Source organism: Pseudopipra pipra, chromosome 24 (genome assembly GCF_036250125.1).
Source record: "Pseudopipra pipra isolate bDixPip1 chromosome 24, bDixPip1.hap1, whole genome shotgun sequence".
In the NCBI taxonomy this organism is placed as follows: domain Eukaryota; kingdom Metazoa; phylum Chordata; class Aves; order Passeriformes; family Pipridae; genus Pseudopipra; species Pseudopipra pipra.
Genome location: NC_087572.1, coordinates 4,088,188 through 4,108,521, shown reverse-complemented (window position 1 = coordinate 4,108,521; position 20,334 = coordinate 4,088,188). Strand labels below are relative to the sequence as shown.

General features: G+C 61.0%; 2 protein-coding genes across 2 annotated transcripts; both read left to right on the top strand.

Annotated features, from left to right (window-relative positions):
- The first annotated feature begins 2,309 nt into the window (after nucleotides 1–2,309).
- Nucleotides 2,310–4,257, top strand: ID3 (inhibitor of DNA binding 3). Its single transcript, XM_064634884.1, is given in 6 exon segments — nucleotides 2,310–2,595; nucleotides 2,597–2,663; nucleotides 2,666–2,740; nucleotides 2,743–2,897; nucleotides 3,095–3,166; nucleotides 3,684–4,257. Coding segments are annotated over 5 exon segments (372 nt in total). The 5' UTR covers nucleotides 2,310–2,577; the 3' UTR covers nucleotides 3,152–3,166; nucleotides 3,684–4,257.
- Nucleotides 4,258–11,638: 7,381 nt separating this feature from the next.
- E2F2 (E2F transcription factor 2) lies at nucleotides 11,639–20,321 on the top strand. Its single transcript, XM_064635238.1, is given in 9 exon segments — nucleotides 11,639–12,250; nucleotides 17,302–17,389; nucleotides 17,747–17,772; nucleotides 17,774–17,967; nucleotides 18,125–18,206; nucleotides 18,209–18,285; nucleotides 18,457–18,571; nucleotides 18,818–18,949; nucleotides 18,951–20,321. Coding segments are annotated over 9 exon segments (1,260 nt in total). The 5' UTR covers nucleotides 11,639–12,058; the 3' UTR covers nucleotides 19,305–20,321.
- The last annotated feature ends 13 nt before the right edge of the window (nucleotides 20,322–20,334 follow it).

Here is a 20,334-nt window from a genome sequence, read left to right as displayed (position 1 = left end):
CGCCGAGGTGGGATAATCCCAGCTCCCGCTTCTCCTCCTGCTCCTTTTAGCTTTTCTTTTAATAAAGCACCCGGTGTGGGCCCTTTTCACCATGAAATCATCGCGCTCCGGAGCATTCCCGCTCCCTTCCTCCCCCCCTTTTCCCTCCTCCACGCCAAGAAATGCGCTCCCCCCGCCCCCCGCGAGGACACCCCAAACCCGGCGCTGACGGGGCGACAGCACCCTAAAAATTACACACACCCACCCCCCCAAAGCGACGCACCCGGGGAGGGGGAAGGGGGGCAACACAAAATAGGGGGGATCCCGTGGAGACATCCCGGCGCTCCCAGCCTTCTGCGCACTTGGGGTACGCCAGGATCGGAATGAATCCCCCCGGAATTTGGCCGTGGCGGTGGTTTGGGGGGGGGGGGGGGGGGAAGGTTGTGCGGGGCGGGGAGGGGGTGGGGGGGGGAGGTTGCCTTGGCCACGCATCCCTGTGTGAATGCATGACGTGCGCAGGGCTGGCGCCAGGCTGTCTGGGGCCGGGAGTTAGATCAACACAGCTGGAGGGCCCGGGCCACAGCTGGGCAAAGGCAGCGGGTCCCGCCGCCCAGGCAGGGCCTGTGGGAACCGCCGCCAACAAAACCCCCCTGCAAACAAAAGCTCAACTCCCCCCCCCCCCCACAACCCCTCTGCAGCTTTTCAGCCCCCCCCATCCCTTGGGAAATAAGGGGGGGGGTGTCTATGGGAATAAGCGGGGGTTGTACAGTGGGGGGGGGATTGTCGTTTAACTCGTTAAAAAGCGTTTATGTGGTTTGAAAAGAGTTTTGAAATGTTTTGTAAACATTTTTTAAATTTTTGGGAATTTCGTTGACTTTTACGTTTCTTTTTTTTTTTGTTTAATTTTTTAAAAAATTTTTTTAACTTAATTTTGGTTTGTTCTTATTTTTAGGGGGGGGCTCTGGGCTGCTGGCTCTTGCTCCCAAGCAGGTTAATGAGGGTAATTATGTCTATTCCCAAGCTGCCACCCTTCGCACGGAGGCGATTTCCCAGGAAATTCATAACGAGGTGGGGCGGGAGGGGCGGGGGGGGGCAGGAAGAAATAAAAAATAATCCAACCCCAAAAAGAGCTGGAGGCTGCTTTGAAGGTCTTTTGGGGGGGCTGTTGAAAGACTCATGGCTTGGGGGAGACTCGGGGAGGGTGGGTGCCCCCCCCAGCCTGCAGCCTCCAGACCCCTTTTGGGGGGGGTGGAAAGGAGGGAAATAAACCCCAGCGCCACCGAACTGGGATTTGGGCAGATCTGGAATAAATTGCTGCTGTGGGCAGGAGTAATTTGGTCCAGGTGCCTCTGCCCCCCACCCCCCTGCACCCCTCATTAGCTGGGACCCCCGGGCCGAGCAGGGTCCCAGGGTGCCCCCCCACCCTCTCAGTAACATCCCCTTCCTGCACTTCCAGAAGCAAATCCTCAGAACATCCCCCATAACTACAGCCTGTAGAAATCAGTATTTAGGAAGGGGGGGATTGCCCCTTGGGCTCGCAAGGATTCACAATCTGGGGGTTGGGGGCTGTCACCCCCCTCCCCGGGACCCCTCCATGTGCCACCCGCTGCGCTGACACCCGTGGGGACCCCACATCGCTCCAGCTTTGGGCTTTTTCCACGGATATTCTCGGATTCTGTAAGTTTTGAGGCAGCGATGGTTCGGGAGGGGGGTTTCCTTCATCCCCCCCTCATCGCTTCTACTGGAATAACCCCCTTGCCTATAAATCTCCTCTTTCCCCCCTCCAAAATAAAAGAACCCTCCAGGCCTCTCGCAGGCGCTGACCTAAATCTGGTTTCTCCATCGTAACCTCAGTTTTACCGCAATTAATTTTTTTCTGCTGGTCACAAGATAATTCCTGACGCCAGAAAGTCTGGAGGTCAGATGAGAAGTGGATTGAGGAACAGGGCGGCACTAATTTCCTTAAAACTGGGAGGTTGGAGGGGGGGGAACCCCCATCGTCCTGCCTAAAAATAGGGGGGATTCACTGGCATGCAGAGGGGGGCAGTCGGGGGGGCTGGGGTTGGGGTGTCCGAGGGGTTTAGGGGGAATCCCCCCGCGAAGGGGGTGGGTTTGGGGGTCTGGAAATGGAGTGGGGGACCTGCGTGGTCGTGTCACCCCCCGTGGGGCCACTCCGGCCACCAAGGGTCAATTTTGGGGGGCGGTGGGGGGGGGAGGCAGAGGGGGTTTAAGGCTTCATTGAGATACAGGGGCGGGGGTTGAGACTTCATTAACATGCAGGGGTGGGGTTTAGGGCTTAGTTTACATTAAAAGGGGTGGTTTAATTGTTATTTTACATAGAAAAGGGTGGGGCTTGATTCAATTTGAATGCAGGGGGTGTGACCGAGCCTCGCTGTCTATATAAAGGGCGGCGCGGGGCTCTTCCCCCCCCAGTCCGCCAGCGAGGTCTGAAAGTTGTAGGGTGAAGGGGGTACAATCCGGCGCTCAAAGGTCTAGGCTTTGGTGGTCCCGGTGCTCGAGGTCCCAGCAGAGCCACAGCCGCCGCGACAACCCCCAGGCACCCCCCGTCCTGCGCCCCAGCCCAGCTCCGAGCCCACCATGAAAGCCATCAGCCCGGGTGCGCTCCGTGCGGAGGTGCTACGAGGCCGTTTGCTGCCTCTCGGAGCAGAGTTTTGCCATCGCCCGGGCAGCCACAACAAGAGCCCGGCCTTGGAAGAGCCTATGAACTTGCTGTACGATATGAACGACTGCTATTCCAAGCTGCGGAGCTGGTGCCGGGCATCCCGCAAGGCACCAAGGTGAGCCAGGTGGAGATCCTGCAGCACGTCATCGACTACATCTTCGACCTCCAGATCGTGCTGGAGGAGGGGGCCAAGGGCCGCGACCCCTCCTCTGAGGCCACGCTGTTCTCCCTTAAGGTAAGGGCTGGTCTGGGCTGGGGGAGTGGATATTTTGGGGAGGGGGGGATATGTTGAGTTGGGCGGGCATACATGTTGGGAGAGGGGGGATGCAGGTCCTGGGTGTGTTGGGGGGGTCCCGGCGCGCTGGGGAAGGGGGAGGAATGGGGATCACTCGCCGCCGGGGTGACCCTAAGCCGTGTCCCGACTCTCCGCAGGCGGCCGAACTCGCTTCTGAACTCTGCTCCAAAGACGAGAGAAGTTTGTGTCACTAACGGCTCCTCCATCAGGTGAGTGTCCCCACCGACCCCCCGCCGCCATCTGCACCCCAGTCCTTCCCATACACCCCATTGCAGTCCCGTCCGGCCCCCCAGCACCAACATCACCAGGACACCGATAGCAGCCCCACCGAAGCGATCCCATCTCCCCCCCTCCACAATGCCCCCCCGCACCCCAGTCCACTCCCCCAACCCACCCCCAGCATCCCCAGGGGACTGATACCGACCCCAACAATCCAGCCCCCCCAAATCCCCTCCCAACCTGCACCCCCGTCCCCCACCATCACCCACCCACCCCAGCATCCCGGGGGACTGATACCGACCCCAACAATCCTGCACCCCCGTCCCCCACCATCACCCACCCACCCCCGGCATCCCAGGGGACCCCTATGCGCCCTGAGCAACGCCGGTCCCCCGGCTCCCACCCCCCTCTTCCCAAATCCCCAACCCCGCTTATCACCACACTAATTATCTCTATTATTTTTCTCCTCCCTCCCCCTCTTCTCTCTCCCCTCCCGGTGCCAATTAGCAAACAGGCAGCGAGTGTCGGTTCCTGGTTCGTTATCAGCCGGAGGTAAATAGCAGCTTCCTCCGTGGCGCCGGGCTGTCTGCGACCTACCGGCCCCGGCATCGCCTCCCCCGGGCCCGGGCACCGCGGGCGGGGAGCGGCTGGTCCCGACCCCCCCAGCCCTCCACCGCCAGCATCCCACCCCCCCGGAGCTCAGCGTCCCGTCCCGGCTTCGGACCCGAACTTTTAATCAAAGATATTTTTTAATCATAAGACTGGTGATGAAGAGAGGAGGTTGTCTGTATATTTTTGGATTATAGCAGCGAGTCCTTTTTTTGTAAAGGTGTTTAATGGGATGGGGAGGGCGGGATTTTTAGGGGGGTTTTGGGGAGGGGGACACACACACATCCTCGAGTATGAACCAAACTCTCTGGGGCCGTGGCCTCGTGTATTGTGGAGCTCTATACTAGAGTATAACTTTTTGTACCTTTTGTGCAGGAAGGTGAATTTCTGCGAACATGCCTTGTACTCGCTTTATAAACTTTTTATAAAAGTTACCATTTTTACATAATAAAAAAAAATCGTTTTGACTGTTTTTTTGGGTTTTTTTCTCCTATCATTGGGGCTGGAGGGAGCCGGGGGGGGCACCCTCGGGTGGGAAAACAGCCCCCTGTGGGTGGGAGCCCCCCGAACTCTGATGGGAACTTCTAGGGTTACGGTAGGAATCTCCGTAATTGTGTAACAGCTTTGAAATGTCAGCTCAGGTATGGGAGGAATTAACCCTGGGCTGCCGGCTCCGGGCCGAGGTGGCTGCCAGCTATTTTGGGTGCTGCGCCGCTTATCTGATATGGAAGGAGTGAAGACGCTGCTGAGCCCCGGGGACCATCTGGAGGTGTAGCTGGAGCCCTGGGAGGGGAGGAAAAGATGCCTTTTTTTTTTTTTTTTCTCCACTTTCTGCCCTGTGAAAAAGGGCTGCTTGGTACCCCAGGGCTGGATTTGAGCTGCTCTGGGGCTGGAAGGGGTGATGCTGTTCCCCCAGGATACACCCCCAGGGGCAGGGGGGTTTCTGGGCTGCCTGTGCTTCCCCAGGTGGTATCCAGAGCACACCCTCTGCCTGGCCTGATCCCCCCTCCGGGGTCAGCACCCCAGGGAAGGGGTGTTGGGAGCAGAAATGCCTTTCCCTCCCCTTGGGTAATGCTGCGGTTTCCCTTTGGCCCGGGAGCAGATGTGACCCCCGGCCGGCTCAGCTGCGGAGCCGGATCCTGCTCCCTGGGGAAGGTGCTGGCCTGCCTGGGATGGAGTTAAATTAACTTCCCCCCCACCTGTAGCACCATCATCTTCACCCATCCCCTGTCCTGGGCTCTGGCTTTGCGTGGTGTGGGTGCTGCCCCTTGCCATCGGGGTGTCCCTGGGGTGCTGCAGCATCATGGGGAGCTGGGAAGACGGGAAGAGGTGGAGGAAGGCATGAGGGTCTTGGGATTCAGGGTGATGCAAAGCTTCCCCCACAGACACCAGCTTCAGCCTCCATCCCCACAACAGCCAACATGAGCTCAGGGTGCAGCTGGCACCCCCCAACCCCCCCCCCTCGTCCATGGGCATTTCCACAGGGAAAAGCAGCACGTGGAGCTTCCAAAAAGCACCAGCTGGTCCAACGGGATCACCAACCCCTGGGAACATTCCTCCCTCCTCCCAGCTTGATGTCCCCAGGCTCCCTGAGGGCAGCACCCTCAGGCGCCCACGGGTGGGGTGGGATGGGATGGGGTGGCAAGGGGGTGTCTGGGTGCGGTGGGAGGCAGGTGAGGGTGTCCATGTGGAAACCTCCGTGTCTGGGAACGGAGCTGCTGCTGTGCTGAGGCTAAAAATAGGCTTTTGCCATCTTCACTGGCTCTTGGCTCCGGAGGAAAAGCCGAGGGGTGGGTTAGGGGTGAGTGTCCCCGTGCTCACCCCGGTGTCGTGGTCCTCCAGCTGCGCCAGCGCTGTTGTGCCAAAGGGATTCGAGTGGGAAGGGTGGGAAAAGCGCCCTGGGAATGAGCCAGGGGACAGGGATGGGCCTCGGTGGCTGCAAAGTGGGGCTTCCTGCAGTGTGAGCACTCCAGGTCCCAGTGGGTCCCCCAGTGGAGATCCTGGACCCGTGGGAGCATTAATGAGCCCAGTTTGGGGCTGGGGTTACTGGGAGAAGTGGGGCCAGGCACTGGCAGGGTGGGAGAAACAAGTTCTGCTGGGACTTTCTGGCTGGAAACTGCACTGGGGAGGTGGAGGGGACTCCTGCCCCCGGGGAGTGGAGGTGGCCCCTGTCTCTGTCCCCTCCCGGGGGTCAGGGCAGGGGATTCCCTCGGCCGGGGCCGGGGGCTGTGGGGTTTGGCAGGGTGAGGGTTTGGCGCTGCTTCCTGGGAAGCCTCCCAGGGCTGTCACCTCCTCCCCCATCGTGGATGGATCCCGGCGCCTTGCCCGGAACAGCCACCCTGACATTCCCAGGCCCTGGGGATGGCCTGGGGGGGGGTGAACGAGCCTTATCCGGACCCTCACTGGCTCCCTGGACTGGGCTGTGGCGCGATGCCAGCGCTTTCCTTGAAAAACCTGATTTAAAAAAAAAATAAAAAATAAAAAATAAAGAAAAAGGGAAAAAACAGAACTAAAAATAGCTGCCAGGGCTGGGATTTACCCCAGGGGGCAGATGGGATTTACCCTGCGGGGCGGATGAGATTTTTCCTCGGGGGGGGGAGCAGATGGAAAATCACCTCGGGGGGAAGATGGAATCTACCCCCTGGGGCAGATGGAATTTACCCCCTGGGGCAGATTTATCTAGACTGTGGTGGGATGCCAATGCTTTCCTGGAAAACCCTGATTTTAAAAAAATTAAAAGTAAAGAAAAAGGGAAAAAAAACACAACTAAAAATAACTGCCAAGGCTGGGATTTGCCTCGGAGGCAGACAGGTTTTACCCCGTGGGGCAGATGGGATTTAACTCCACGGGGCAGATTTACCTAGGCCGCTGTGGAATGCTGATGCTTTCCTGGAAAACCCTGATTTAAAAAAAAAATAAATAAAAGAAATAAAAAGAAAAGAAAAAGGGAAAAAACCCCCACAACTAAAAATAACTGCCGGGGCTGGGATTTACCTCGGGGGGGGGGGCAGCTGGAACGGGAAAAACACCCCTGGATGAGCAAACCCGGCTTTGCTTTTATCCCCCCCCCCCCGCCTCCACTGCTGGGGTGCAGAAAAGAGGATGAGGAGGGCAAAAAAACTAACCCCGGGGGTGGGGGGTGAAGGTCGAGCGGTGCCGGTGGCCCCTGGGCCGGCTCGCTCGCCTCTTGGCAAGCGCCGCAGTCTGATGCAATCGCCGCGCTGACGGAGGCGGCGGTTCCCACCTGTATTTGCCATTGTGTGCCCGGAGCTGTTTGCAGGTGTTTGCTGGCGCCGCGCTGTCTGAGCCGCACTTCCCTCCTCCTCCTCCTCCTCCTCCTCCTCCTCCTCCTCCCGCGGCTGCCCCGGCCAAGGCCTGCCCCCCCCCCCGGCCCCCCCGGCCGGCTCCCCGCCAGCCGCGCTCACACGGATGCGGCACACGCGTGACCTTGGCCGGGCGGGGGGCGCGGGGGCTGAGCACGGGTGTGCACATGTGCTCACACGCGTGTGCGCTTCTGACACGCGTGTCTGGGCGCGCTCACACGCGTGTGCGGGTCTGCACCGGTGCCTGTGTGTGTTTACACACACGTATGTGTGCTGACACACGTGGATACAGACGCTGACACGCGTGTCTGGGCACGCTCACACGTGTGTGCATATGCACACACACCTGAGTGCACTTACACATGAGCCTACTGACACATCATGCACACTCATGCATGCACGTTTACACACATGTGTATGTGCATGTACACACATATGTGCATTTACACACATGCCTACAGACACTGACACACGTCTGTGCACACTCACACGTGTATATGTGTGCACTGACACACGTCTGTGCACACTTACACGTGTATATGTGTGCACTGACAGTTATGTGCACTTACAGCCACGTCTACAGACAGGGACACACATGTCTGTGCACACACCCCTGAGTGCTCTTATGTGCCTCCTGACACTCTCACACGTTGTGCACACTCCCACATGCATGCACATTTACACACGTGTCTATGTGCATTTACACAGCTGTGTATGTATGCACACGTGTACTTATACACACCCATGTGCATTTACACACATGCCTACACACACTGACACACATGTCTGTACACACACACGTCTGCATGTATGCACACATGACCGTATTTACACACACCTACACACGTGTCTACAGACAGTTATACATGGATGCACATTTGCACGCACACTGTGCACACACACACATATCTATATATCTATATATCTATATATCTATATATCTATATATCTATATATCTATATATCTATATATCTATATATCTGTATGCCTATATATCTATATATCTATATGTCTATATGTCTATATCTGTCTCTCATGGGCTGTGACACACACGTGCACCCCCTCAGCAGGGGCACACACGTGCACACACGTGTGCACACAGGCACACCCTAATCCAGCCAACATGGACACACATCCACACGCACAGTATCCCAAATCCAACCATGAACCCCCCCAGTGCCTCAGCCCCCACGCCGGGCCTCAGGGGCTGCTCCTAGCCCGTCCTTTTTTTGGGGGAATCCCACAGCCCCTCCAGCTCCTCTGGCCTCAGTGACAGTGTCAGGGGCTGGATCCCAGCCTGTCCCCGTGGGTGAGGGTGAGTGGGTGACCCCATCCTGCCTGGCACAGGGTGTTCCCAACACCCTGGACACTGCCCACACCCCACCCTGCTCCAGTTCCCACGCTAGGGCTGAGTGGGGAAACTGAGGCACGGGGTTTCCAGTGTGGGAAAGGTGTTCCCACCTCCTCCCCCCCCCCCCACCACCCTTCCGGATCCCTAAATTTCCTCTGGCACTCTCCACCCCGGTGGCTCCAAACTGCCAGGCCAGGAGGGCTCATCCTGCAAACCAAGCTGAAGGGGGGGCTCAGCACCCCTTTGGCAGGAGCTCCCGAGAGTGCCGTGGAATTCCGGGGGGGAGGCTATTCCTGCCCTCTCCCCACCCCCTCTGGAGACCATCCGCTGTCCCGGCAGCCACGCTGCGTGTTCCTGCCAGCCCTTGCCCTCCCTTTCCCACGGGTGACATCGGGGCTCCGTCCCGGGGGGATCGGGGGCTTCACACACGCCCTAAAATCCACCGAGGACGAGGCTCCACTCCTCTCTCTTTGTGCTCCAGTGTCCCTCCATCCCGTGTCCATCCATCCCTGCATCTCCTCACGGGCCCCGCGATGCCGGTACCGGGGCCGGGGCGATGCGGGCCCCGCAGCCGCGGCTCGCTGCTGCCGTCTCCAGGGCAGAGGGGGAAGAGCCCGGCACCTCCTCTGGTGTTCCCTTCGGGAAGAACTGGGATCTCCTCTGCTTAGGGTCCCTGATCCCTAAGCTGAATATCCAGAAGATTTTCCAGATCCTGAGGGGAGCGAGAGTGAGGAGGTGGCACCCCAAAGCCTCTGGCGACCCCGTCTTGGTCTGGGCAGAGATTCAGTGGCCCAGATGTGGTGCCCCCATTCCACGTGCTGCATCTGCACTGGGAAAGGCTCTTCACCATCACCTCTTCTCACCTTGGTTTTGGGGGAGCAGTGCAGACCCTCCCCAGACCCTCAGGGGAGGGAACACAGATCTCCTGGCTCCTTCCCCTGCCATGGCCAGTGCAATGATGGATCTCTCACCTTGCCCCAGGGTGAGGAGCTGGTCAAGGGGCTGGTCAGGATGCTTCAGGCCATCCTCAGGGTCACCCCGGACTTCTGGAACATCATGGAATGGAATGCTCTCTAGGGTCCCTTCCAACCCAAACCCCTCTGGGTTGGAGGGTGGAAGCTGGTGGCTGTCACCCTTCTGGACGCCCTGGTGTCACAGGGAGATACAGGTCTGTGGCTTCTGGCTTGGGAGAGGACTTTGGTGGTGGAAAGCCATGGCTGGAAGGCCCAGAGGAGGTTTATTAGGTACTGTGAGGGAAGGATGCTTGTGGCTCCTCCTCCCTCAGCACAGTCGAGGGGGTGAGGGCCATCCTACCCTCTGGGACAGCCCTTACCCCAGAGAGGCCACACTGATGATGTGTGAGGGAACACCACCTCTGCTTTTGGAGGACTTGGGGGCACAACCTGCCAGCCTGAGCCCCCTGAACCCAGGCCCTCCCTGTACCCCAGTGTCCCTGTTCAAGGGTCACCCACTGGAGCCAGCCCAAGGCAGCCAAACCCATGGATTTATCCACCCTGCTGGGCATGGCCTTGTCTTTGTGCACTGAGATGGAGATGGCAGTTGCCTCCTTCCTGCAGGGGGGAAAATGAAGGTCTGGGTGGGTTGAGCTGCCAAGCTCAGCCGTGCTCCTGGCAGAGGGACACGGTGCCCAGCCGAGGTGGCATCACTGCTGCCAGGCCTTTTGTTGTGCCTCAAAGCCCCTGCACGGTGGGAGGCAAATGCCTGTCCCGGATTGGATGTTCCTGGCACGTTTTTGGGTGTCCCTTCCAGCTGAGTTGGAGTCTGGAGGTCTGGTGTCCGTCCTCATCCACAGCAGAGGCCGTGCACGGAGTATGTGTCCGTCTGTTTGTCTTCCAGGAGGCTTCTTGGCAAGAAAGTCCATCTCTGCACGTGGTCATCCCCATCCCAGACCTGGACATGGGATTGGCTCATGCTGGAGAGGAGAATGAGGGAGAGGAATGAATGGAGGCAACCAGGTGATGGAAAGAGGTGATGGAGAGGAACCAGAGGATGGAGAGGAACCAACTGCTGTGGCTCAGTGACCTCAGCAGGATTAAACTGTGGGGTGTCTCAGTGGCCTTTTACTGGTCCCAGTAAGTCTCAGAGTTGCCCTCACTCAGGGGTTTGCCACTGTCCCAGTGACTTCTGTCACTGCTGCACTCTGAAATACCCCATAGGCCAAAGTGAGGGCCCTTCACCCCGTCTTTGTCCCTCCTCTTTTCCAGAAAGGCCTGGTGCACCCCAAGGAAATACTGGGTGGGACACGCAGGTGACACTGAGTGAGTGGTGGGTTGGGTGAACTTCTGAGAGTGAACCAGGGGCCAAATGTGCTCGTGCTGAGCCCCTCTGAGGTCCCTGCCCCCCCCAACAGCACCGACCACTGCCTGTGGGGTGGGGGGTCCAAGGCAGCCTCTAGCTGGAGGACCCCAACATTTTTAGCCTCCCAAACAGATGCAGCCCCCTCTGCCCCACCCCGGGGTGCTGCAGCTGGGGGTGTGGGTGGGTGGGGGTGATGGGAAATGGGGGGAGCAGGGTGGAGAGATGTGGAGGGGGTGCTGAGGATGGGGGGGGTGATGGGAAATAGAGGGGATGACAGGAATGGTGGGACAATGGGGACATGGGGGATGATTGGGATGGGGGAAGACGGGAATGAGGGGATGGGGATGATGGGAAATGGGGGGAATGAGGATGGGGGAGTGATGGGGATGCGGAGACAATGGGGAAGGGGGGGTGATGAGGGCTGGGGGGGTCGCGGCGCCCAGATTAGAACCCACCAGATTGAGGGGGGGTCTCCTCTAATAAATAAATAAATAAATAAATAAATAAATAAATAAATAATTGACAAAAAATGAATCCTAGCTGTGATCCCCAATACCAATGACCCCCCACTCCCATCCCAGGCGCCCCGCCTCATCCTCGGAGGTGATCTCAATGAGGCCCCACCCCTTGATTTGCATACGGGGACCACGCCCCGTCCCCTCCCTCCCGCGGCCGCGCGGCTCCTTTAAGGCCCCTCCCGCCAGCGGCGGGGAAGGGGCGGGGCCTGGGAGGCGGCAGCCAATCAGCGCTCGGCGTTTTCCGCGGGAAATCCGAATTTCGCGGGACGGGTTTTGGCGCTTAAAAAAAACCGGAAAAAAAAAAAAAAAAAGAAAAGAAAAGAAAAGGAGCGATCGGGCCCCGGCGCGATCGGGCGGCAGCGGAGCCGGGCGCGGGGGGTCCCGGCACAAGGCGGGGCCGCGCCCCGGCCCCATCCGACCCCCAACGCGGCCGATTTTTGGGGCCAAAAGCGCTTTTTTTCCGCCCGTTTTGGCGGCATCCCCGCCGCGTTGCTTCTCTGCAGGTTTTTCGGGGGGTTTTGGGGGACTGGCCGATGGCATCGCCCGCCGGGCCCCCTCCCCGCTCCCCCAAAATGCCACGGCTGAGACTGTGACCCCTCTCCCCGGTGCGGAACCGCGGGGTGCTCCTGCCCCCTCCCCCGGGCCGGGCTTCTCGGAAAGGACTTTGCAATGCTGCGGTCCCCAGGGGAGTGTCCCCCGCCCCGGGGAGGGGGGGCACCGCCCTCCCGGCCCCCGCTCCCCACCACCACCCGAAGAAGGTCATGTCGGTGATGGGCTCCTGCGAGCGGGGGGCTTCCAGCATGGGCAGCCCCCCGTTATCCAGCGGCTGCTTCACCCAGGTCTACACGCCGGCGGCTGTCAGCGGCCCCGCTGCCCGCAGGGGGTGTTTCTATGACACCCCCCAGGGCCCCGAGCTCAGGACCCTCGGCTCAGCCTCGGCGGGACGGCTGCCGGTAAGGTGTCTGCACCCCCTCCCCTCCCCGGGCATCGCCGCGGGGGCACGGGGGGCTGGGGGGTCGAGCAGGGTGGGGAGCGAGGGGTGGGTGACCCCAGCACCCTCCCTTCCAAATTTTGCCGCTGATATTGGGGGTCCGCGCTCCCCAGGGTGTCTTTCTGGAGTGGGGGAGGGTGAGGTCTGAAATCAGGAGTCGCAGTGAAATGGCTCAGATGTTTCCCAACTTCCCCTCGCCCCTGCGTGTCCGCGGCTCCGGCTTCCGCTTTTCGGCCTTTTTCGGCCCTTTTTCCTTTTCTCCAGCTTGCGAAAAGTCCGGGTTGTGCCTCGAAACCCACCCAGGATTCCCAGCCCCTCCGCGAACCCCTTCCCGCCGTGGGGAAGCGAGCGATGGGTGCCGGCAGAGCCCCTGCCCGCTGTGGGTGGGGGGCACCGGCCCTGCCCTCTGGCTCTCCCCCCTTCGGGGCTGTCACCCCCGGGGCGGGGGACACGGGGCAGGGCTGGTTCAGCGTCGCTGCCCATCCTTGGTTCCTGCCCGTGCCTACAGCAGGGCTTGCAATGATTGCTTTTTTGGGGGGGGTCCCATCCTCCGTGGGTCGCCCCAAGGCTTTCACAGGGACCCCATTGCTGGGAGCCGTGTAGGGGGGTCGCTGTCCCGTGTCCCTGTCACCAAGTCCCCAAGGGGGTCACGGTTGTTGGCTTGCAAGCCCAACACCCCTAAAACAGGGAAACTGAGGCACGGGTCGGGCACTGGCCCCATGCCCGGTTTTTGGGTGCACGGGTGGCTCTGCCCAGCCTGTCCCTCCTCCCGGAGGGCCCCCACAGAGCCCCCCGGCCCCGTCGGCCCCGCTGGCAGCTGGCATTTAATTCCTGCCCGCCCCAGCCCGGGCGCAGGTCCAGCCCTCACTGTGAGCCTCTGTTCTCCCCGGGCCCTGGGAGGGATCCCAGACCCTGCTAACACCCATTTAGTTTTTTCAAGGCTTGATTTATTTATTTATTCCCCCCCCCCCTTTTCCCCAATCCCTGATGCTCGGTGCCAGCTGGGGACATGGCCACAGCGGGGGGAGAGGGGGTGTCTTTGCTCCCCCCTTTGTGCCATGGCTGTGGGGCTGGATGGGGCCGTTTGGAGCCCCATCCAGGGGGGCTTTAGGACCACCTGTCTCCTCTCTGGCCTCTTTGTCTCCAAACTGTGTGAGATGCCACATCCTGCACTGCCAGGGGCTGTTGTTTAAGGAGACACCATCGGTGCTGACCCCTCCCCTAAAATCACCCCACAAACTCCCAGTCCTGTCGCTGTGGAGCTGGTTTTGGGCAAACGTCCCCTTTGTCATGATGATGATGATCATCATCACCCAGGAGATGCTCAGGGTCCTCCTGTCTGGGGCTGTCCCCTTAATGGGGTCTAGGGGGCTTGTGTGATAATCAGGGACATGAAATGCTTGTCCTCAAGTGACAGTTGGCATCAAGAGGTTTTGGGCTAGTGGCCTCTTTGTCATCACCATCATCATCACCACCCACACCAGGAGATGCTCAGGGTGTTCCTGCCCACAGCTGTTCCCTGAACAGGGTCTGAGGGAGCTTATTTGACCCTTGGGGACACGACCCTACACCCCCCTTGGTGTCTTGCAAGTGGGGTTCCCCTCTGTCCCCATCCCGTTCCCTTCTGCCATTATCCCATTCTCGGCACTGGAGATCCCATTTTCAGTGCCGGGGCGGCACTTGCAGCCCTGACAGCTGGGGCTCCTGCCCCACACACCCTGTTTATGGCACAACCTTTGTGTGCAGAGCCGAGGCAATCAGATAATGAGCGTTTCCTCCCAATTCCTGAGCAGGGCAATCGCGGCCGCTCCCACCCGGCACCGGCTTTGTGCCGCAGGAATGATCTGGGGTCACCTGGAGGAGCCCATCACCCAGGGAAAGCAGGATGGGTTGTCTCTCGTGGTCCAAAAAAAGTCCTAAATTTCATATACTCTCTGATTTGAGGGTTCTGGAGTAGGTAAATGCATTTCCCTCCATGGCAAATGGGTATTTTTGGAGCGTTTTTAGTCCGGGCCAATGCTATCCTGAGTGTTTGGGGTCTCTATAGGGGCTGTGGGACCTCTGTAGGGGCTCAGGGCTGTCCAGAAGTACCAGAGGGAGGGGTGTCTGTGCTGTGGTGTCCCAGCTCTCCCTGCCTGCTCTGTGCCAGGACAAGGGTGTCCAGAGTCCACCACGGTTTCGGTATGACCTGGCAGGGCTGAGCCACCCGTGCAAAGAGCAGCCGAGGGTGGCAGCCCCTGTGGGTGCTGGGTTGGCGGGAGAACCTGCTCAGCAGCACCCCTGGATTCCACAGGGGTGACACAGGGTGATCCTGCCTCACCTTGACCCCATCAAGGGGTTTTCCTGCATGGGCAGGAGGGGGGATTTTTTGGGGGTGGGGATGGGTGGGGAGGTGGTGACTGTGGCTGTTGCCTTCAGAGGACCTTTTGGGGAACTGTCTTTTACAGCCTCCAGCTGGGGAATGTCTCCTGGGAAGGGGTTGAGGGAGGGGATGGAGATGCTGGCTGCACCCTGGAGTGGGGAGCAGTACCTGGGGTGGGGGTTACTGCCTTCCCCCCCAGTGCAGGGTGGTCCCCATGTCTCCCAAGCCTGGGATCAACCTCCCACCCCTCCCTCCTCCAAATGGGGGGAGTTCCGCATCCCCCTGTGCCCCCCTCGTGCCCCACTAGCCCTGAGCCACCCCAAGGCAGTGGGAGCTGTGCCTGAGGGGGGGGGTTCTGATGCAGCAATCCCGTGCCATGAGCAGCATCCCGATCCCGGGGTGCCCCGTGGCCCCCCGGCAGCTCCAGGTGCCCATTCCCAGGTGCTGCGTTCCCACGCCCCCGTGGGGGCGGCGGGGCTGGAAAAGGGGAGGGGACAGGGAGGGGGGAGCCCCATAAAGGGCCGGGCAGGGCCCGGGCAAGCCTGAGGAAGGCAGTGGGTTCTGTTGAAAGGGAGGGTTGGCAGGAGGAGCCCCCGCGGCTCCCCCGGGGCTGAGGGATGCTCTGATGCTTGGGCTGGGTGCAGGGTGTAGCCCCTGGCGCCAGGGCTGGGCCGAGGGCTGCTTGGCAGGCAGAGCTGGCAGGGGGCCCAGCCTGCCCCCCCCCCCTGCTTCTTTACACCCCCCCCCAAATTTTGTGGTCGAGCATCATTTCCCACCCTACCATCCCATCAGGGTGTCCCCACATCCCGGGATGTCACACTGGGGGCTGGCAAATGGTGTAGTGGGGGCCCTTTCGTGCCCTGGGGGGGTCTTTGGGTTTGGTCCCTGCCCCCCCCCACCTGCTCTGGTTCATCCCACCCCCCCCTGTGCTGGCAGGGTGCTGGGAGCCCCTCGCTGTGCCCCGCTCAGCTGTCGTGTGCCTAATCCTGCCTGGCTCGGGGGGTTGGCAGCTGGGGCACAGGAGGGACCCCCTTGTCCATTGTCCCTCGCTGGGACACTCAGGGTCCTGCCCCTGCCGCCCCCACCCCCTCAAACTGCACATGGGGGCGCAGGGGTCCCTCTTGCTCCCTTCCTGCACAAGGGGATGGGGAGGCTGGAGGTGTCTGGGAACCCCAGGACCTGCCATGGGGTGCTCCCTGCCTCGGTTTCCCCCCCGCCTGGGGCAGGTGGGGTGCAGCTGAGCCCCCCCCTACAGCGATGGGAGCACACGTTGGCCATGGGTGCTGGAGGAGCAAAGGGGGTGCCAGCAGAAGGGGGGGTCAGGGTGATGCCTCCCCCCGTGCTGGCAGATGGATGGGGTCTGATCCGGGGCAGGTGTTTCCCATGCACTCGGCATTAACCGTTGGGGTGCCGGAGGCTCCGGGGCAGATCCGGGGGCAGGGGATGGAGGCGTGTTGGCTGGGAAAAACCTGCTCGGGGAAGGGTGGGAGGGAACAGATTCCCACAGGAGCTCGGGACCTGCCTGGCTCCCTGGGGGGGGGGGGGCGGAAAACAGCCCCCGGGCGCCTCTCCCGCCGGCCCCCTCGGGTGGGAACACGCCGAGGTGCCCAACCCTTCCCCACAGAGTGGGGTGTGCTCCCCCGGGGAGCCGCCGTCGGAGCGGCACCGAGCCGGCACTGGGACCTGGGAGCCATGAGGGACGTGCTGGGGGGGACCCTGTGGGGCAGCCCGGCCTGGGAACAGGTACTGGGGGGGATGGGATGGGACTGGGGGGGACTCTGTGGGACAGCCCAGACTGGGAGCAGGTACCGGGGAGGGGGGGTGAGATGGGGCTGGGGGGCTGCTTTCAGCTGCTGAGCCAGTGTCCCCCAAAATCCCCCCTGTGCACATTTGGGAGTGGGGGGGTATCCTGGGGGATTTGTTTGCATTGGGAGTGGTTGAGTGACACCACCCCCAGCTCCCCTCTGTGTCTGCTCTGCTGCACTCCCCCTTTTTCCCTTCTCCCCAAGTGCTGCTGGGGGGCCCCTCGGGGGCGATTTCAAGGAGCTGTTTGCCCTGGCAAGAGGACACGTGGGTGGGGGATGTGTGCCCCCCCCCTCCCAGGACCCAGTGCCCCCCCCCCCAGTTTGCCCCAGTTTCCCTCCAGCTGGGTGCACGTGCCCGGGGCACCCGCAGGTCCCGGGGGGGCTGAGCTTGGCTGGTCCCGGGTGTGCTGGTGGCAGCTGGGTGTCCTCCGGGGGGGGGGGAGGGGGGGGTGAAACCCAGCTGGCAGGGTGGGAGGGGGAGGATCGGGGCTCCAGAGCCTCTGCACTCCCAGGGCTCAGCCCCGTGGAGCCCTGCCAGGAGCTGGGGGTGAGGGGAAATCCCAGTGGGTTCCTGTGGAGCTCTGGGGTGGGCAAGAAGCCATGGAGGGTGAATGGGACCCCCCCCCCATCTCCTCCCAGCCCAGTTCTCCCTGTGGCCCATTGTGCTGCTGGGTGCTGCTGTGCCCCTTCCCAAAAGGGATTTGGAACGGGAGGAGCCTCTTGAAGACAACTCCCACCACAGGATGTGGCACCCGGGGCTCTGTTGATGACCCCGGGGGGGGGCTCTGGGGGGCTCACAGGGGTGTCTGGCTCAGCCCCAATGCTGAGTTTTCTCTCCTGCTCCAGGCCAAGAGGAAGCTGGACCTGGAGGGCCCCGAATTTCGCACGCCCAAGGGGAAGGGCCGGACGCTGGCACAGGTCCCCAGCCCCAGGAGTAAGTGGTGAGGGTGAGGCAGGACGGGGGTGAGCTGGGAGAGCAACACACCCCACTTCTCTCCCCTCTTCAACCATGTCCCCTCTAGCACCACCCAATGTCACCTCCCTCCCACACTGAGGAGAGGACAGGGGTCTTTTGTCCAGTGCTGTGTCACCTCTATCCCACACTGAGGCAAGGACAAGGGAGAGGGTCTTGTGTCCAGCCCCATGTCACCTGCATCCCATATTCCACACTAAGGAGAGGATGGGAAGGAAGAGGATGGGTCTCTCACATCCGGCCTTGTGTCACCTCCATCCCACGTCCCAAACTAAGGAGAGGACCGGGGGGGGGGGGTGTCTCCTGTTTCCCCCACAGCCCCCAAGTCTCCTGGGGAGAAGACCCCGCTACGACACCTCCCTGGGGCTGCTCACCAAAAAATTCATCCGCCTGCTGAACGAGTCCCCCGACGGCGTCGTGGACCTGAACCGGGCGGCCGAGGTGCTGGAGGTCCAGAAGCGCCGCATCTACGACATCACCAACGTGCTGGAGGGCATCCAGCTCATCCGCAAGAAGTCCAAGAACCACATCCAGTGGATGTAGGTGATGCCGGGATGTAGGGAGGAGAGTGGGGCTGGAAACAGCCCACGGGGATGGGGCAGGGCGGGTGGCTCGGGGGACGTGCAGGGTGTGCTGTGGGGTCACTGAGGTGCAGGGTGTGCTGTGGTGTCACTGAGGTGCCATCCCCGCTGGCAGGGGGACGGGGATCTTCGAGGACGCGGCGGTGACGGCGAGGCAGCAGGTGCTGCGGGGGGAGCTGGCTGAGCTGGCCAGGACGGGGAGAGGACGCTGGAGCAGCTCGTGCAGGACTGTGCCCTGCAGCTCCGGCAGCTGGTGGAAGATGAGGCCAACCAGAGATATCCTTGCTGGGGGAGACGGGAGGGAGGGAGGGCAGGGTCTTGGGGAACCTTCTGAGCCTCTTCTCCAGTTGGATTCCCCTGGGATTGGCGGGAATGTTTGGAGGGATGGGGGGGGGGTCGATGTCCTGCTTGCAGCCCCTCTTTTTCCTATACCTCGTGCCTGTCCACGCTGGCATATGTCACCTACCAGGACCTCCGTGCCATCAGCAGCTTCCAGGAGCAGACAGTGATCGCTGTGAAGGCTCCCCCAGAGACGCAGCTGGAGGTGCCAGACTTCAGCGAGGTGTGTGTGCGTGGGGCTGGGGTGTGGGTGCTGCTGGATCCGCGCCATCCTCGGTGGGTTCCTCTGGGGAACCAGCCCAGCCTGAGCCTGGGTGGTTTTGCGGTGTCTCCGTGGGGCTGTTTGACCCTGAGCTGGTCCTTTAGGGGTTGCAATGCCCTGTGAGGACTCCTCGTGGGTTGGGGGCTGTGGGGTGGGATATGGGAGACCTTCTGGCTGCCCCCCCTGAGCCTTGCTCTGCCCCTCCAGGACAACTTCCAGCTCCACCTGAAGAGCACCAACGGCCCCATTGAGGTGTACCTCTGCCCGGAGGAGATCATGGAGGAGAGCCCCACCAAGGACCACCCCGGCCCCTACGCTGCCACCTCCCCACGGGACCACGCCATCCCCCCTTTCCCCGCCAAACAGCTCCAGACCAGCCCCACAGCTGCCCCACGCCACCCCCCAGGGCTGGGGGGGCACAGGAACCCCCTCCTCACCCTCATCTCTGCCTCTCACCATCCCGGGGGGGCCCAGCTCGCTGCTGGAGGTGGAGCCCGGGCTCCTGGGCTCTCCTGCCCACCTCCTGCAGCAGACAGAGGACCAACTGCCCTGCACCCCCTCCCAGCTGGACTTTGGACCCTTCATTGCCTTCTCGCCCCCCCTGGAACAGGACGATTATCTCTGGGGGCTCGAGGGCGAGGGTGTCACTGACCTCTTTGAGGCCTATGACCTGGGGGACCTGCTGAAGCCCTGAGTGTCCCCCCCGGGCTCCACTGCCTTTGTCCCCACTGGTCACTTGTGTCCTGAGCACGTGGGGTCTCTGTGGGGTGGCTGGGGAGAGTGGGGGGTGTTGGGGAGCACTGGGTTTTCTGAGGGTGCTGGTGGGGGGCTTGTGTTGCCCACCCTGTGTGGACTCTCCTCACTCTCCTGGGCTGGTTATCACCTGGGGCTGTGTTTGTCCCAGAGATCCATCCAGGTCCCATCCCAGCGTCCTCCCAAAAAACTGTGGGGTGCCAGTGCTGATGCTCCCCACCATAACCCCCCCACTACCCTGGAGGTGCTGGTGGACTGGGGGTGCTTCTGGGTGCCCCAGGTGGTTTTGGGGCACCCCTGGGGGGGGTAGAGAAATCCCTGCCCAGAGTGGGCTGTGTCATGTTTTCCAGTTGCTCCCCAGTTAAACTGGTTCTTCAGGGTCATGGCAGGTCGTGTCCAGCAGCGTTTCCCCCACCATGGCTGGAATATCCTTAAAAAAACCATCCAGGCAGCAAAGCTGAAGTGACCTTTGGGTGATGAGAGAATGAAGCTTACAAGGCTCCAGCAAATCTCTGGCCAGGACAAGGAGCCATATTCCCTGGGGGGGCTGCAGCCCCTCTCCCCCAGTCCTTACAAGCTCCCTCCAGCCTCTTGGAGCTACTGGTGCTGGGAGTATTGAAACTGGAGTGTACTGGGAGGAGGTGATGGCCTGCAGAGGGGCTTGGGAAGCAGCATAGGACGAGCCCTTGGACACAGGGCTTTTAATTGCAAAATATCCATAATTATTGCACTGTATTTATCTGGGCCCTCCCTTTGGTGTGGGGCTGGTGGGGGTCGGGGGGGATTTGGGATTGTCAGTGGGTGTATTTAAGTTGTCCTTCCTTGGGTTGTTGGTGCTCCTGCAGTTTGGCTTGGAGGTGCTGTGGGTGAGAGTGTGTTTTGGCTTGGAAAAACTCGTGGCACTTGATGTTTTCTGCCCGGGAGGGGTTGAAATAAAATGAAATTTTGGTGTTTAGAAGGGGCTGTTTTCC